The sequence below is a fragment of the Emydura macquarii genome, unplaced genomic scaffold, assembly GCF_026122565.2.
Source record: "Emydura macquarii macquarii isolate MOO-44397 ecotype Brisbane River unplaced genomic scaffold, CSIRO-AGI_Emac_v2 contig_1253, whole genome shotgun sequence".
Lineage (NCBI taxonomy): Eukaryota > Metazoa > Chordata > Testudines > Chelidae > Emydura > Emydura macquarii.
The window spans coordinates 35,182,882-35,200,085 of NW_027131390.1; the positions used below are offsets into that span (position 1 = coordinate 35,182,882).

General features: G+C 46.6%; 1 protein-coding gene across 3 annotated transcripts in view; it reads left to right on the forward strand.

Moving 5' to 3' along the window:
- Nucleotides 1-17,204, forward strand: part of GABRQ (gamma-aminobutyric acid type A receptor subunit theta) — an 84,319-nt gene that overhangs the window by 56,859 nt on the left and 10,256 nt on the right. For 2 of the 3 annotated variants that reach the window (XM_067549771.1, XM_067549772.1), the window contains exons 4-5: nucleotides 4,353-4,573; nucleotides 14,993-15,075. In XM_067549771.1, the coding sequence (XP_067405872.1) occupies nucleotides 4,353-4,573; nucleotides 14,993-15,075 (304 nt within the window). Of the gene's footprint in view, nucleotides 1-341; nucleotides 369-4,352; nucleotides 4,574-14,992; nucleotides 15,076-17,204 lie in introns of those variants that run through there. The other variant, XM_067549773.1, reaches the window with a different exon arrangement.

A 17,204-nucleotide genomic window follows, 5' to 3' on the forward strand; every position in this document is an offset into this window, starting at 1 on the left:
AGTGTACTGTAACCCCTCCCCCATTCCCTATCGTATTTTAGCCCCACACCTATCCCTTGATATATCATAACCCCACCCCACTCTCCAGCATGCCTTAGCCCCACCCATTCGGTAGCAATGCAATGGATTAAGAGTCAAGACAGTTTGTACGGATATTTTCCATGTGAATAGAAAGCAATGGTGTGTTGCCAGTACACCATTGTCAGTGTCAGGGCAGCTTGGGTTACCATAATCTCCTTGCTTCCTAAATATGGAGCCCATTCCAAGTAAGTTGACCCCCTCCCCTCCCAGATGGGCTTCAGGAGGGAGAACCGATTTTCATGAGCCCATCTTGTATCCTGATGTGGGCAGCCGCTGAATTGCAGGATGCAATAAATCCTGAATTTAGATCTGAGATGGACTGAGCCAAACCCTGCCTCCTCCAGCCCATCACAAGAGGATGAGGCGCTTGCTCTCACACAAGGTCATGACATCACAAGTCTCATTCCATGTTGGTCGGAAGCTGAGGCAGGATAGCTGGGAACAGCAAGCAGCCGCTCTGTGTGGGCATTGTGTCGTTACTATGCCTACCATCTAGGACTGTTCTTATAAGGTGACAGAGTCCTGGTGGAATGGGCTGAGGGTCTTAAACAGCAATTATTTGCACAGTAATCAAGGCCTTCTGCACCCATTTGCCTTATCTTGATGTTTTCTCATGGAAATTCAAGCTCCATTCACTTGGCTGAGATTTGGCCTATTTCCAGACGCCCAGGGAGGGCTTGCTACACATGCTGGATCATTCATTATTTTGGGCTTTTAGCTGGATTTAGTGCCGGACTGACAGCCCCGGAGAGCAAAGTCCTCTGTTAATCCCCAGGACAAGTGCAGCCTGGGCGGCAGCCGTGCAAGCTACTCCGTGCTCTCCGCCATCCTGCCAATATGCCCCAACCCTGACCCAGACAGGTCAGCTCTACGGGGAACAAGATCTCAGCCTCCCTGCCTCATTAAGTCACCAGCCTCTCTGCTAAGCCAGAGGGCTGTTAGTGCCCCCTTGTGATGTTGGTTTTCAAGACATGCTTCCTTGCCTACTTAGAATTTCAATGACGCCCCCAATTCACTTCATATAGCGCATCTGAGGGTAATGGCTTTCAGTCATAGCCGAGCTGGCCTGACTTTGAACCCCTAGCCCAGAGGTGAAAGTTGCCTTCTTCCCTTAACAATCTCTCTGCTTTTTAAAAGGATAAATGACGTGAAAGTGGCTTCCACAACCTGCTTCTTTGCAGCAAACATTGGCTGAGTGAGCCAGAAATCCCCTTCCTCCCTCACAGGCTTATCCCAGAGATACAGATATAATTTTCTTTTTTGGTTGATAAAAGGTAGTACTGTGTAAGAGAGAGAAAATTATGATCCAGTGGGCAGGGGGAGTCAGGAGACCCATCATGTATTTCTACCTTTGCTTCTGGGTAACCTTGGGGAAGCCACTTCTATCTGTGCCTCTGTTCCCCTTTCTACCCAATGTGTCTCTTGCCTATTTAGATTGTACGCTCTGCAAGGTCTGTCACTCACTGTTTGTGTAGCATCCAGCACAAGGGGGTCCTGATCATGGCAGGAGCCCTTCAGTGCTACTGCAATATAGGTAATAATAATTATACACCCAAACCTAGGACAGGATCCCTTCTAGAGAACCAACCTCTCGAGGTGGTGAGTGAAGCTTGTCATGCCAGTGCTCCATCAACACAGATGATGAGAGCCATAGAAATGACCATTAATATGATTGATGAATGAATCTGGGATATACACAAGCCCCAGGCTGATCCCTAACAGTTTTGGAGTCCTCATAGAAATGTAGGGCTGAACGGGACCTTGAGAAGTCATCAAGTCCAGCCTCCTGCGCTGAGTCTGGACCATGTAAGTCTAGACAATCCCTGACAGGTGTTTGTCCAAACTGTTCTTAAAATCTCCAATGATGGGGATTCCACAACCTCCCTTTGGAAGCCTATTCCAGACTTTAACTAACCTTATAAATAGAAGGTTTTCCTAATATCTAACCTAAATCTCCCTTGCTGCAGATTAAGCCCGTTCCTTCTTGTCCTACCTCAGTGAACATGGAGAACAGCTGATCACCGTCCTCTTTATATCAGCCCTTAACATATTTGAAGACTGCTGCCAGGTCCCCCCTTAGTCTTCTTTTTTCAAGACTAAATATTCCCAGTTTTGTTTAAACCTTTCTTCATAGGTCAGGTTTTATTGACCTTTTATTGTTATTGTTGCTGTCCTCTGGACTCTCTCCAATTTGTCCACATCTTTCCTAATGTGTAGCACCCAGAACTGGACACAGTACTCCAGCTGAAGTTTCACCAGTGCTGAATAGAGCTGGACAATTAATTATGTGCCATCTCTTACATACAACATTCCTGCTAATATACCCCAGAATTATATTAGTCTTTTTCTCAACTGCCATCACATTGTTGACTCATTTAGTTTGTGATCTACTATAACCCCCAGCTTCTTTTCAGCAGTATTACCACCTAGCCAGTTATTCTCCATTTTGTAGTCAAGCATTTGATTTTTTTTCCTTCTTAAGTGAAGTATTTTGCACTTGTTTGTATTGAATTTCATCTTGTAGGTTTCAGACCAATTTTCTAATTTAGCAAGGTTGTTTTGAATTCTAATCCTGCCCTGCAAAGTGCTTGCAACCCCTCCCAGCCTGGTGTCATCTGCAAATTTTATAAGCATACTCTCCGCTACATTATCTAAATCATTAATGCAAATATTAAATAGTACTATACCCAGGAATGACCCCAGACAGACACCAGTTTGACAGGGAACCATTCATAACTACTCTTTGAGTATGGTCTTTCAACGAGATATGAACCCACCTTATAGTAATTTCATCTGGACCACATTTCCCTAGTTTGCTTCTGAGTATGTCATGTGGGACTGTGTCAAAAGCCTAACTAAAATCAAGATATAGCACATCTACTGCTTCCCTCCTGCTCCCAGATCCAGTAGGCCAGTAACCCTGTCAAAGAAGGAAATTAGTTTGGATTGGCATGATTTGTTCTTGACAAATCCATGCTGGCTGTTCCTTGTAACTCTGTTGTCCTCTAGGTGTTTTCAAACTGATTTTTTAATAATTTGTCCCAATATCTTTCCAGGTATTGAAGTTAGGCTGACTGGTCTATAACTCCCCAGGTCCTCTTTGTTCCCCCTTTTTAAAGATAGGTACTAGGTTTGCCTTTCTCCAGTCATCTGGGACCTCACCTATCCTCCATGAGTTCTCGAAGATAATTGCTGACTGTTCTGAAATTGCTTCAGCTAGTTCCTTAGGTACTCTAGGATGAATTTCATCAGCTCCTGCCGACTTGAATAACTCTTATTTATCTAAATATTATTTAACCTGTTCTTTCCCTACTTTGGCTTGTGTTCCTTCCCCCTTGCCGTTAATATTAATTATGATGAGTATCTGGTCACTATTAACCTTTTCATTGAAGAGTGAATGAAAAGAGGCATTAAGGACTTCAGCCTTCTTGATATCATCAATTATTATCTCCTTCCCCAGGTGTAGAGGACCTACACCTTTTTCCATCGTCTTTCATTTGCTCCTAATATAGTTAAAGAACCTCTTCTCACTGCCTTTCGTGTCCATTGCCAGTTATAACTCATTTTGTGCCTTAGCCTTTCTGATTTTGTCTCTACATGCTCATGCTATTCCTTTGTTCTCCTCTTTATCAATTCTTCCATGTTTCTACTTTTTATATGATTCCTTTCGGATTTTCAGGTCATTAAAGAGCTCCTGATGGAGCCATATTGGCCTCTTAGTATTCTTCCTATCTTTCCTTCACATTGGAATGGTTTGCAGTTGTGCCTTTAATCTTGTCTCTTTGAGAAACTGCCAGCTTTCCTGAACTCCTTTATGCCTTAGATTTTCTTCCCATGGGAGTTTGCTGACCAATTCTACTGATAGGGGCCACTGGGATTAAAAAATATTTAGCCAAACTTTGCACGTGTTCTGTTGTCTCTCTGATCTCAGCCACACACCACCATACTGTGACACTGTGATTGTGATACTGGTGTTAAGGAGCAATGAGCAAAATGTGGAGCGGGGAAGAGGTGGATGAACTGCAACAAGCTCTCTCCTTTGAGTGGAGGCTTGAATCAATGACAAATCAAAGCCAATTCCTCCCCTTAGAAAGCTCCCTCCAGTGCCCTGTAGCTTTACTCTTCCAAAAGAAAGTACAGTTCCCATAATGCATTGTGTGTGGAATGCAGGCACGTGGGTGCAAAAGCTTTGGAGACATGTCAGATGTCTCAGTGGAATGAGACAAGGGACCAGGTGTCTCCCTGACAGTTGTGTGTTTTTTCTCTCCCAGGACTACACTATCACCATGTATTTCCAGCAGAGCTGGCGGGACAAACGCCTAGCGTACAGTGACCTTCCTCTGAACCTGACCCTGGACAACCGTGTGGCTGACCAGTTGTGGCTTCCTGACACCTATTTCCTGAATGACAAGAAGTCCTTCCTGCATGGGGTAACAGTGAAGAACCGCATGATCCGGCTCCATCCAGATGGGACCGTGCTGTATGGCTTGAGGTAAGTGGAGGAGTTTTCATTAGTCATATGATCGTGATTGACATTGCTATCCCATTACCCACTCTCTGTCCATATGCAGAGTATCTCTCAAAATCTTTCTTTAAAGAAAGCACAGCCAAGGCCCCAAGCAAGACTTGCTCAATTGTTGCTCACTTCTAAATGGTCTAATGTCACATTCCACCCCAGAAGTGGTTGCATTTCATTGGTGGGTAAAGTGATCCCTGAACGGGAGTAGACCAGTATTGAGGCAGAGGTGTAGTTGAGGTTGCATGCTGTTTCAGGTGGCTATAGTTCAAGTTGCATAACGTTTCCATTTGAAATGCATGATTTGAAAGGGCCTAGTGTGGCCTAGAAGATAGCCGCTGGAGCACTGGAGACCAGGGTTCTATTCCTCAGTTTGCCATTGGCCTGATGGGAGACCTGGGGCAAGTTGTTTCCCCATCAGTCAAATGAGGCTAATGATACCCCTCTCCTCTGTCAAGTGCTTTTGAGCTCTACTGATAAAAAATCACTATATAACAGCTCAGTATTTTAATAATACATTAATTATAACTTTCTGCAAGTTTGGCTAACAGAGATGAAATTTTCCAAGTCTGGTCTCTGTCCAAGGGTGAATTTTGATAGAAAGTTGGAGGGAAATCAGATCAGCCGATTCTTACTATGAGACAGTATAAATATATACTTTCCCGAGTATAAAAATAAATAACTTCTTGCAGCTTTTTCTTTTCTGGATGGCACTGGTGCCAAAATGATTGGGGATAGAAAGTTGATACTTAGCAGGGAAATAGTGCAATGAGGAGAAGTGTCTTTGTGGTGTCCAGAGAAATTTAGTTTTCACTTACATAAGTTCAGAGTCCTTGAAAAATGCACTTTGTGCTTGCTCTGTGCTACTGGTGTAGATTTGTATCACTTTATCAATGTTTGTGCGTGTGTTAAGAGGAGCACAGCATATAGACCAGCTAAGTGGAGTTGCGGTTAGGGTAGGTGGGAGTTAACACTCACAGCCATGGCCAAAAGTGCGTTCTGAGATTCCATAGCTGAAATCTGGGAGACAATTCTCCTGCTTCCCCACTTGTTCCCTCAGGGTTGCTCTTCTCACAGGCATCTTTTTACCAAAGTTTACATCCAGCTCTTAGACCTGTCTCTGATAGTCACAAATAAAGACGAGAACTGCACTGGGCTGACTTCCCAGCCCAGAAAAGGGGAAGGAGACCTCTCCATTTGGAGTGAGCTGCACCGATCTTTACCGTACACATCATCAGCTCCTTTGATGCTTCCTGTTTTGGAGAAATTTCCATCTTGTACACTCTGTAACAATTCCTGCTTGCTTAATTGCTGGAACTGCAGCTGAAACGAGCTCAGAACTGCCCTGTCAGGCCATGTCCAGGGTGGAGACATGGGCTAAGGAGGAAGAGGATGGCTGGGGTATTTGCCCCTGTTACCTACAGGCTCCTGTTAAGAACTGTCACTGTTTAAATCAAACCCTGCTTGCTCCCTTGACTCGGCAGAGCACAAGGAAGCCCACCACAAAAAGCATGAGCGTTCTGAGCATCTAGTCCTGTTATGTTCAGTGGGAGTTCCCGTTGCTCATCGCAGGCCAGAAATATTACATGGAAAGGCACGTCTCAATGTGATGAAAGTGCAGTTTAATAAGTTCAGTCATCGCGTACACAGAGGTTTGGGGCAACATTTTCTAAGGGGCCTTATCACAGCTTTTGATTCTGCACCTGTGTTTTTGCTGACACCAATAACTGCAAGGTGCAATTTTGCAGCAACAAATAATTTCTAGCACATTCAGTATCACTGTAGACACCTGAACGGCTGGAGCAATTGGGTAGCTAAATATTGAAGTGCTATAAAATATGCTGGCAGTTATTTAGATCTGCAAAAACACAGGAGCAAAATTGGAGAGTTCTTCTGAACATCAGGTCCTTTCTGCATTTTGGAGCTGGATCTGTTGGAGTTGGTCCATTTGGAGGGTTTCTCTGAAAACAGAGCTTTCATAGTGGAGAAAATCTATACACAGTGCTAACCAAGGTGATTTTTGCTTCTAATTTTTCATAGCCTTTCCTGGCCTTTTCTGCTTGGTACCAAAGCTCTGTTTTTGCTTTTTCACGTGCCACCTTCCTTCCAGTCCCATTCTCTCTTTCCAGTTGATCTTGCAGCGAAGGTACACCTTCCTGTTGTGACATCTCAGTCATTTTCTTTGCCACAGACCATGATGTCAGAAATATAGAAGTCTGACTTCATGGCGGGTTACAACAGAAGGTGCAGGAAGGCTGGCCTGGGGCTGGGATGCAATTCAGAAACAAATATCTTAAAACGCAGGAGTGGGAGTTCAGAAAGTTACAGCACATGCCTACGTGCTTTGCTGGATCAGGGCCAGAAGCTCAGCACCTTGCAGGATGGGAGCCCCCAGGGTCCAGTTGTGCCCCACTGAAGTCAATGGGAGCTTTGCTGTTAACGTCAATGAGAACGAGATCAAGCTCTGAGTAATTTGTTTTCATGAGCAAATGAGGCCTTTTTCTTCTTCCCCTTTGCTCTATTGTGACAGTCCCGCTGTCAGAGAGAAGCACATATGCTTGTTTTTGATAGAATTAGCAGATAAGTGGATGAGGAATGCAGCAGATGTGATCTAGCTTCATCTTGGGGAAGTGTTTGATACACAACATCTGATAAAAGCTTACTCCACAACTAATTCATATTGGCTTGGATTGAGAGCTGGTCGGAGGACCATAAACAAATGGGACCTCTAAAAGGCAACGTATTGAGTCAGGAGAGGTGATCTGTGGGGGTGCCACAAGGTTCAGCATTGGGACCGATCTTTAATACCTGTGTCAATTATTTAGAAGATGACGTAAGAAGCAGTGTAACGAAATGCACAGATGATGCTAAATTGGGAGGGAGTTGCAAACAGTAACGAGGGGGAGAAATTCTGTGATGCTGGGAATCCAGGGCAGGAAATAACAGACCTGATTCAAATTAGAGGAAAAAGTGCAAATATATAGGGAGGGTAACCCAAAGCTCCAGGATGAGGAGTCTGGGAAGTTGTGATGCAGAAAGAGGCATGGCGGAGACCTCTCTACTGATTATGATTCCAGGAAAAAGGGAAAAGCCAAAATAACTTGGCTGGAATGACTAAAGAGGAGCAGATCTTCTGCAAATGTCAGAACCTTTTTTAGCCACTGTGAAAAAGACCTTTGCCCTTGGGGGTTCAAGAGCCATTGGGTAAACTTTGGTTGCCCCAGGGAAAGAGTGAGAGATACCAGAAAGATATCATAAGCAAAATAGATGTTTAATCAAGCCATGAGTGCTGATTAGCATCTGTATCGTGCCAGGCATGGTGCAGGCCAGTTCTATATAAGCCAATTTCCAACATATACAGTAGCTCTGATAATGCTCCGTAATCCTTACATTTGGCCCTGTGCTGTTCCAGTCCCAGCCACCGCACAGTCCTGTCAGTAGACTTCAGTCTAAATCTTTTGAACCCTGAAGATTTAAACCCTGCCTCCCTCCCCACAACAATTTTGTCAACTCACCTCAATCCTGACCTGCGTCACCCCCTTTCTAGACCCCTGCAATATCTCTCAATCCTGAGAAGTGGTTGCTAGTCATGTGGTGACTTAGTAATGGAACAAAAAGGCTGAGCAGGAAACAAACTCATTCAACTATGTGACTGGAGACAGTTTAGGACTGTGCACTCCAGCCATGAATAGCAGCTTGTGTTAACTTACTGTACTCCCTAGTAAGGGAGGAGCAGTATTCACCCAGAGATTTGTAAACCGCTTGGGGCCGTCAGAAGTGGTATTCACCACCAGGCAGAAAGCGAGGTTGGCCAGCATATTTTTCTGAGAGATTTTGAAAGGTTAAAGGTTTGAGGTTTTTCTCACTGAGCAATTAGCAATTTTGGCTCTTTAAGTCCCATTAAACTAATAATGTTTACGTCTACACTGCAGTGAGGAGCAAGCCTCCCAGGCTGGACAAACAGACTCATGGTAGCAGGTCTCGAGCCAGTGTGCTAAAAATAGCAGTGTGGAGATTGTGGCTCAGTGGCAGCCCACCCGAGCTCCTGGTTTTGAGGTGGGTTGGCTAACCCGAGTCCCCACTGGAACCACAAAGTCCACCCTGCTATTTTTAGCTTGCTAGCTCAGAGTCTCCCTGGGATGGGAAGTTCACACCCAATGTAAACATACCCTGTGAGGCTAACTCAGTGCTGCTCAGAGTTGTGGGGTTGTCTCCTCATGTCTCGCTGACCCTGCGCTGTTTCAGTTCTGAGCTTGCCCCTGCTAACTTTCCTTCACTTGTGGAGTCTTTGCCTTCATGGACTTTGTCTTTTTTGGCTTCTCAGGAGAATTTAAATCCAAAAAGTTGTTGTCAGTAGGTAACAGGACAAAAATGATTTTTTCTTGGTATTGACTGTGTGAGCGAGAGAGTGTGTGTGTTAGGGTTTGTACCAGTGCCTAGGTACTTCATGAACTGAAATAAATCAGCCAGCCAATAGCTGGTTCAATCTCCACTCACATGCAGGAACTGGCAACTGTAGGTGTAGCCCTTTCTCATTCACAACTATGCTGAGTTCCAGAGAAGGACTTTCTGAAGATAAGGCACAGGTCATGGTGTCACAGTGTCTGGTTTTGCAGCGATGAGGAAAACTTAGGAGGAGAGAGACGGACCTCACTGTGCTTGGGAAGATATCAAAGGAGGGAAATCCCTGCCCCCCGCCCGCACTCACGCACGCAAACCCGCACCCACACCACATTGAGTCTGCTGCTACTTCTTTTGAAGGCAATGAAAGTTTTGATGAAGTGATTTGCCACGTTACTGGGCCAGATGATGAGTGTTTTTCCCCTGACCCCTTTGATGCAGGGACCAAGGGCAAACTGATGGTGAAAGGCCAAAAAGGGCTTGAATGAATTGAATGGAGAAGTTCAATAGAGGGAGATGCTGTCATCAAAGCAGGAGCAGAAGGCACAGGGATAACAAGTGAGGCAGACAACTGGGAGAAAACAGGATGAAGGGAAATCCAAACCCAAAAGCAGACTGAGATGTTGTCAGGACCAGGTGCCCACGGATGCTGGAACTGATCAACAGGCTTCTCAACTTGGGCCCAGCACAGGCAAAGACTTGAATATGGCAGGTTTTTAATAGCAGCTTTGAGCTCTTTCCCTCCGTGTCTGTGATCTTATGTAATCACTCTACATAAGACAGAAGAAGCCATTAATAAATAAACAGCAATGAGGAGGATCAGAGAAGGAAACAAAATGGCTAGTATTGTGTCTGTCTGAGCTGGAACACTTAGGCAGGGGCAAAAGACGGATTCTTGTGGGAGAGGGGGCCCCTAGCATGAGACACGTTAAGATTCAGGAGTCCTGGCAGAGCTACTAGCAAGGTGAGGCAGGGTAAATCCACCCAGTCCCTCTCAACTCATGATGATAAGCAGAAGTAGAGGGACTAGGAGGTTGAATTGGCTCTTCACGCTCCACCTCGCACACACACACAGCTGAACAATTCGCAGCTTATGTCCGTGATGGAAACACCCTTCATGGTTCCATTTGGCGTTTCCCAGTAGTTCAGATGCTTTTCACATCTGTGTCCAGACCTCTGATCAGGCGGCACACGTCATGAGAACAGGGTCCCTTTACCATTGCCAGGAATAAACTGAGTTTCTCTGAATTCAGTGGGAGATGAGTGCCTGGCAGCTTATAGTGAGAGAACAGCCTCTCTCTTCTGCTGCCCAGAAGTGGCAACGATAATGTCATCTTCTCATTATTTGCTTAAGTGGGTGCTCCCAGAAAGTTTGGTTCAAGCTTCAGTTGCAGCCTGCAGTCAGCTCATGTTGTAACAAAGCAGGAGCCAGCGAGGAACTTCACTGCTGTCACAACCTGGCATTTCACAACTACTCAGAGCTTTTTTGTGGCAAAGGCCTCTACTACAGCTGCAGAAGGAGAATCCCCATTAACTGCCAGCAGTATGGTGTCTATGACACACAGTCAGCTCTGTTTCCATCCACTAGAAGACAGCGGAGACACATGCACCAGCCATAGACTTTTATCCACAGTGCTCTGTGTATCCCTGGGCTAGATTCCTCCTTTAAAAAGATTTCCAGAGTTTTCCTAGCCTCCATCTCCCATCAAATGAAAAGCATCCTGTCACCAGCAATGCAGAGAAATAGCAGCTCTGTGTGACCTCTTCTGCCTGACAGAGCTGAGCAGAAATGAGTCACATGGAAGGGCAGAATCCTGTTTGAGAGGGATGTGGGAGGGGGAGAAGGGGTTGTGATTTCAAGGAGTGGAGGAGGGTGAGGGTAGTACAGGTGATTGTGTCTGAGCAGCAGGGGCTAGCCAGCATTTGTGGTCAGTGGGAGGCCATGAAGTCAGGCCATTGCACTGACTACTACGTGCAAGGCGCTCACGAGTCCCTCCCTGTGACGGGCAATGTCTCTGTGAATTCCCATCAAAGCGGGCTCACCCCACACACATTTTGAATTACAATAATAATTAAAAGATACAATTGGGCAGCATTCCAATGCCTGATTCTAATGTCAAAGAGAATGTGACATCCTTCCCTTTTGTTCCCTCTATCCTTTCTCCCCCTCCCCCCACCATTCTCTCCCTTTTTCTTTTCTCCTGGAGGCAGTGCACTCTGTCTGTAAGGTTTACTGTGGCCTGGTTTGTTCTCTCTCTCTTCACCTCCTTTCTCACAGGGCGAGACTCCACTCCTCCTCGGCTTTCTGTCTTGTAACCTCTCCTGCCATCCCTCTCCCATCTCCTGCCCCTCTCTGGATCCCCCTCCTGTTTTCTGTCTCCTCTTCCCTCAACTGCTTCCTGTCCTTTACCATCCGCTTGGTTGTCTCGCCTCTCCTCCATCCTCCCCTATCATTGCTCTCCCTCTCAGCTCTCTTTCCCCTCTCCTCGTTTCCTCCTCCTTACTCCTCCTTTTCCTTGATCACTCTCCTAAGAAAGGTCAGCCATCCAACAGTCCTTGTTATATAATAAACAGATCTTTCTAGCTATCCTCCCAGGTGGCTCTGTTACCCCTGCCCAATGGATATGCCATAGACCATTTGATAGGTGACTGCCTTGAAGACTAGCCTGCTTTATGCACAGAGCAGGCACATCGTGGTCAGTGGCAGAGCACAATCTTCACTGACGTGCCCCAGCCCTGCTCTGGATGATCTGGACGCCTCTGGTTTTTGTGATGTAGGCACTTGCTGGACTGGGTCTCACCAGCTCCTGTCACATAGGCCACCGGCAAGCTGGTAGATGGTTTGGCTTTCAGACACTGCCAACGAGCCATCTTAGCCTTCCTATGCCTTGAACGTGCCACACAGTAGAGCAGGCAAAATGGAAGGTTGAGCCAAATGGGCTACTGATGTAGCCACGTAGGCAGATACCCTGGGCCGCCAGAGCCTACTGAAGTCAACAGCAAGGCTCCTGTTGATTTAAATGGGCATTGGATCACACCTTAGGAGCATAAACACACTTCAAGGGGTGGAGTTCAACCAGATGCTTGCATTGTCTGTGGGCGGCGGAGGGCACGTAGCCAGTCTCATCCATGCCGTATCTGAGACATGAAGGCAGCTGGTATGGGCGCTCACCTTTCTCCCTGTGACATTGCTCATTTCAATCCAGGAGAGGAGTAAGGCAGAACTCTTGGACTCCAGTGGGTACAGACAGAGGGGATCCCAGCACACGACTGTTCAGAAAGCAGCAGGATCACTACCAGCTGCTGGGGCAGGCTCATCCCTCTACATGCTCCCACTCGATCCCTTGGGTAACATCACAACATTGAAGGGGGCAGGCAGCAGCTGAGCATCATGTAACCAGCATGCCTGGCACACACTGCTGGCCAGCCAGGGGGTTGTAGTCTAATTTGGAGGAGATGAGGGGCAATTCATTTGATTCTCTGGGGCCAATCTAATCTTGATTCTGTTTATTGCACAAGAGTGATCATCCCTAACTGGTGGCATTATTTGCTCCAACATGCATGGAGCCATCCCCTGCTCTTAGTTCGCTGCTGTCAAGTGGAGCAAACCCACTGAAATCCAGATTCATGCCTGGAGTGGAATTGGCTTTTGGAGTGTCACATCTACAGCGCACCGTGTCGTGTTCTGGATCTGAAGCCAGCACTGCAGGTGATGGCAAAGTCCTGTTGTGAGACCAGAGGGTCACTTGAAAATCAGGGCAGCCTTCCTCTAATCATCCTTGGTTCAGCACAGTTAGGACAGACACTCTGGGAAGGTTTTAGCCCACAGGGTCCCACAAATGGGGTGGAAAATTTTCATTTAAGACATTTTTGCATCTCGCATGTTAGGGAAAACAGGAGAATGCATTTGTAGATGCTGTTTCCCCACAGGTGTGGCATTATATGTACAGTATATGCAATGTGCAGCATAGGGGATGAGTCAGACACATTTGTGACTCTTCGGTCCTGGCACGCGCCTGCATTCGCTGCTGTGCTGATTCTGCGGGCTGTCTTCCTACCCCATGGAAATCTCATCTCTGCCCCTCTGTGCTGACTCCTGACCTTAGCAGGACTGATGAGAAGGGACAGGACATTGCCTTTCCAGCTCTCCTGTTGGAGGTGCAAAGCTTGAATGTTGTTAAAGCAATAAATGAAATACAGAGTCATTGGTGATCCATTTTAGGCAGATCATTTCCCCCCTCTGCCATATCCAGCATTCAGATTAAAGTGTTCATTTTCCCTTCCCACCCTGGCCCCTTCCTCTGACAAAGGGCAGTTGCAATGTTGTATCTAGACCAAGTGAGGATATATATAAATTCCCTCCCTCTCTCCAGATCTATTTATAGCATGGCAGGCAGTGGCAAAGGCTCTCCTCAAGGCTTCATCTCCTACAAACAGTCTTCACAGACAGCAGAGAGATAAATTTAGCACGCAAGATTTCTTAAAGAGACAGCTGCTCAGTGATGCGCGCTCTCCCTCTGAGTGCATCTCTGGCTCAATTGAGTGTTGTTTCTCCATTTCTTTTCTCTGCCCCCCCCCCCCCCTTTATCTCTATGTACCCTGCCCTCCCCCCGGACCCTTGCTTTCTATCTCTTTTTCTTTCTTCCTCATTGATTCATTTGCTTGATCCGAAACTCATTCTCTCTGACTCTCTTAGAGTCTAACTCCTCCATTCTTTATCACCCTTTCTTTCTCTCTCTCTCTCCATCTCCTAGGCCACAGGGCTCAGAAAATAACAAAGCTTCCCTGTTCACAGTTCACTGGTTATGCCTACATCCTAAAAAATGTGTTGCTTGATTAATGTCTTCCGGATGGTTAATTGAATGGCGTGCAGGGGGACCAACCCTTCCCCTCTAACCTCCAGCTACACACACACATGCTGCACAGAAAGGAGATTGCATTCAAAGGAGATTGGGCACTCAGGTGAGGGGCAGTGTACTATGAGGACAGTGCTGCGTAGGCAGGCTGGTTAACTAGATGCTGATTTGCTCTATCCCCCCCTCCGCTGACCCCTGCTATCCAAAGTGCACGACATCCACTTGCAAAGAGAGTGCAGCCAAGTGAACACCCTCATCTCTTTCTTTCACCTGCTGCTCTCTTGCTTTCACACACGACACATGCAGCCCCACTCCCTCACAAACGTAAAGGCACAAGTCTCCACATTAACACCGACAGTCACCCCCTCCACACACACAGCATACAAATGTGCACAGCCATTCCAGTGTACAGTGCTATCCATGCACTCACGATCCCCCTCCCACATCAGATCAGTGTGAGGTGTGTGTTCATGTGTGTGTGAACACACACACCCCATCTATGACAATCCAACCCATTGTGCTGTGCCCAGTATGTTCACATAATTGGGGTTTGATAGACAAGGAGACATGCAATTCATTAGAAAGGAAGGTTCAGAGAAGTGGGATTTGGATAATCAGATTCAATGACAGAAAGACAGATTAGATGGAGGGGTACGGGTGGTGATAGATAGATGTCATGGTGACTGGGAGAGGCTGGCTGACTGGATGAATAGATACATAATCAGATAAATTATTCTTCCTTATGCCCCATTGCAGAGCAATTTAATCAACACACATTTTCTCTATCATATGCAAGGGTGTCCTCGCGTTCTCTCTTTCACAAACAGAAATGTCTCTCTTTCTCCTTCATTTCGATAGCCCTGCCCACTCTGTTTCTTTGTCTCTCTCTCTCATGTATGTACAAAGAGAACACAGCAATACCCCCCCCCATGCCTCCCCCCGTTTAATAAAGATGCAGTCTGGCAGACGTGAGTCACGAAAGATTTAAGCCATGCAGTTGAGGGTGAGATTCATTCAGTTCCCCCTCCCCACACTCCTTCCTCCCCACAACGTCTCTCCCTGGTTACCATAGAAACAGTGGCCCCTGTGCTGTCTGACTTTCATGTCTTCCTTTCATATTTTTTTCTTTCCTTTTCAGAATCACCACCACAGCTGCTTGCATGATGGATCTGAGGAGATACCCTCTGGACCAGCAGAACTGCACGCTAGAAATTGAGAGCTGTGCGTATGCCTCGTGCCTCCCGCTGCCTTCCCTAGGAAGCATTGCACATATCATAAGAGGAGGGAAAGCAACGGGTCCCTGCATGTTATTTCCCCTTCCAGTCTGTATTGTTTTCCACGGCTTGCTGCTGGGGATCTGCCATTGTTCTCCCTCTCCCCACTGGTGCAGTGCGTGCCCTCTGCTCCGGACTTCCAAACCCATTCCTCTCTGTTGTGGCTGGGCTGGGGAGTAGGGAGGAGTCTGTCCTGGCCTCTGTCTCCTTTGTGAAGAGTGGGAGCCACTCAGGTGAACCCTCAGCAATGGAGAGTGAGGAAAGAGGATCCCAAGGCACCCGCAACAGGGTGAGATGGAAAATCTTACTCACTGTAGCCAGGGTTTGAGAAGCTGCCATTAGCACCAGCAGCATTTTCTGGTTTCCTGAATATTTGCAGGAGGGGAGAGATGAAAATGCATCACAGTATCCTACAGGAACGGTCCCAAAGCAACAGCTCTCTCAGTAGTGGCGATGGAGCATCTGGAGTTTTGCCGTCTTTGTTAGGGATGTTCCCACTATGTCCTCACTCTGAAATGTCCATGTCACTTTCATAATGCTTCACGTGTCGGGCAGCCCAAGTTTCAGGAATGGTTTTGATTTGGTTAGGATGAACTGCAAATTGCAGCGCTTAGCATGGTTAGATAATGGAATGTAAATGAGGTCCGGATGGAAGCAGTAATGACGTGTCATAGCTGGCACCTCTTAGTATATTGAGCATAGTTTACAGTAGAACCAAGAAAACAGAAGGCAGAGAATTGCACACGCTCCTCATCTTGTGCTTGTCTTTTTAATGGGATGCTCTCACACCAATTTGTTAGCGTCAGAGCTATGTTTCCTTGCAGAATGTATAAGACCCATGCAGAGGAGAGTTTATTTCCCTAATGCTTTTGCTTTTACGTATTTGGCGCGTCTGAAATTAGCACGGCTCCATTTGGTTTCTTTTCTCGTTGGCGTGCCAGCATTGCCAGTGGTGTCAGCAGCACAGCTTTGGAATAGTAACATTGTTTGTTTAGGTTTTTTTGCCCAGGTCCTACCTAAATAATGGTTTTAAAAAAACACTAAAACACCCCTTTCACGGTGACAGGGTTATGGATTTATGAAACAGCTGTGGACTGTTAGACTCCAGAAAACATTCTCCTCCACCACATCACCTTTAACTGCAAGATAGGTCAAATTTGGGGCACAAATAGTGTGATGCTGATTATATGAATCCACCAATGACCCAGGGCTCAGATACAAGGGAGTAAGGAGGCTTGAACTAATGGCACTGAGCAGCAGTGTCGTGGTACATGGTACATCTCTGCAGTGTATTGCTCCAAGGACTCTTTTGGGCATGGGAGCCAGTTCAGTAGTTCTGCCGTGAATCCCATCAGCACCTGCAGCACCTTTAGTGCCTCTCTTCTGCTCTAAACAACAAGGGCCGTGATAGTATAGGTCTATGCAGAGTCATGAGGCCAGAAGAGACCTGTAGATCATCTAGTCTGACCTCCAGTATGTCGCAGGCCCCTGAACACCACTCAGCCATCTTCATACCAAACCAACAACCAGAATTAGGCCAAAGTATCAGAGCCCTGAGGGGACTAACGTGTTGTGTGTCACAGCAGAGAACAGGAGGGACAGAGGTGCACCAATGCCTGAGGCCTCTGCAATGGCAGGGAAATGATTAAGGGCTTGTCTAGACGAATAGTTAGTCTGCAGAAGGTAAATCTAACCCCACAGTAGCCTGCAACTGTCCACGTGGACCTGATGCCATGCACAAGACGTTTCCTAGTATGCATTTACCTACCCCGCTTTTGGGAGTAAGATCCAAGTCTACCATGGAACATTCAGATCAGGGCAGCAGGGACCACATGGACAGTTAGTGCACGTTAGATTTACCCCCAGCTTGCTGCACTCTAACTGTTTGTCTAAGTAAACCCTGAGTGAGATATACCTAGATGATTAGTACCCAGTGGTGTGGGAAGATCAAGCTGGATGAGGGGATGGATGTCCTATAAGAACCACAGTAGAGGTTGTCATAAAGAGATGAGGCTGCATTTTCATAACCTTGTGAGCTGAGAGCTTGCATCCTGAAATGTAGCTTCTTCTGCACGT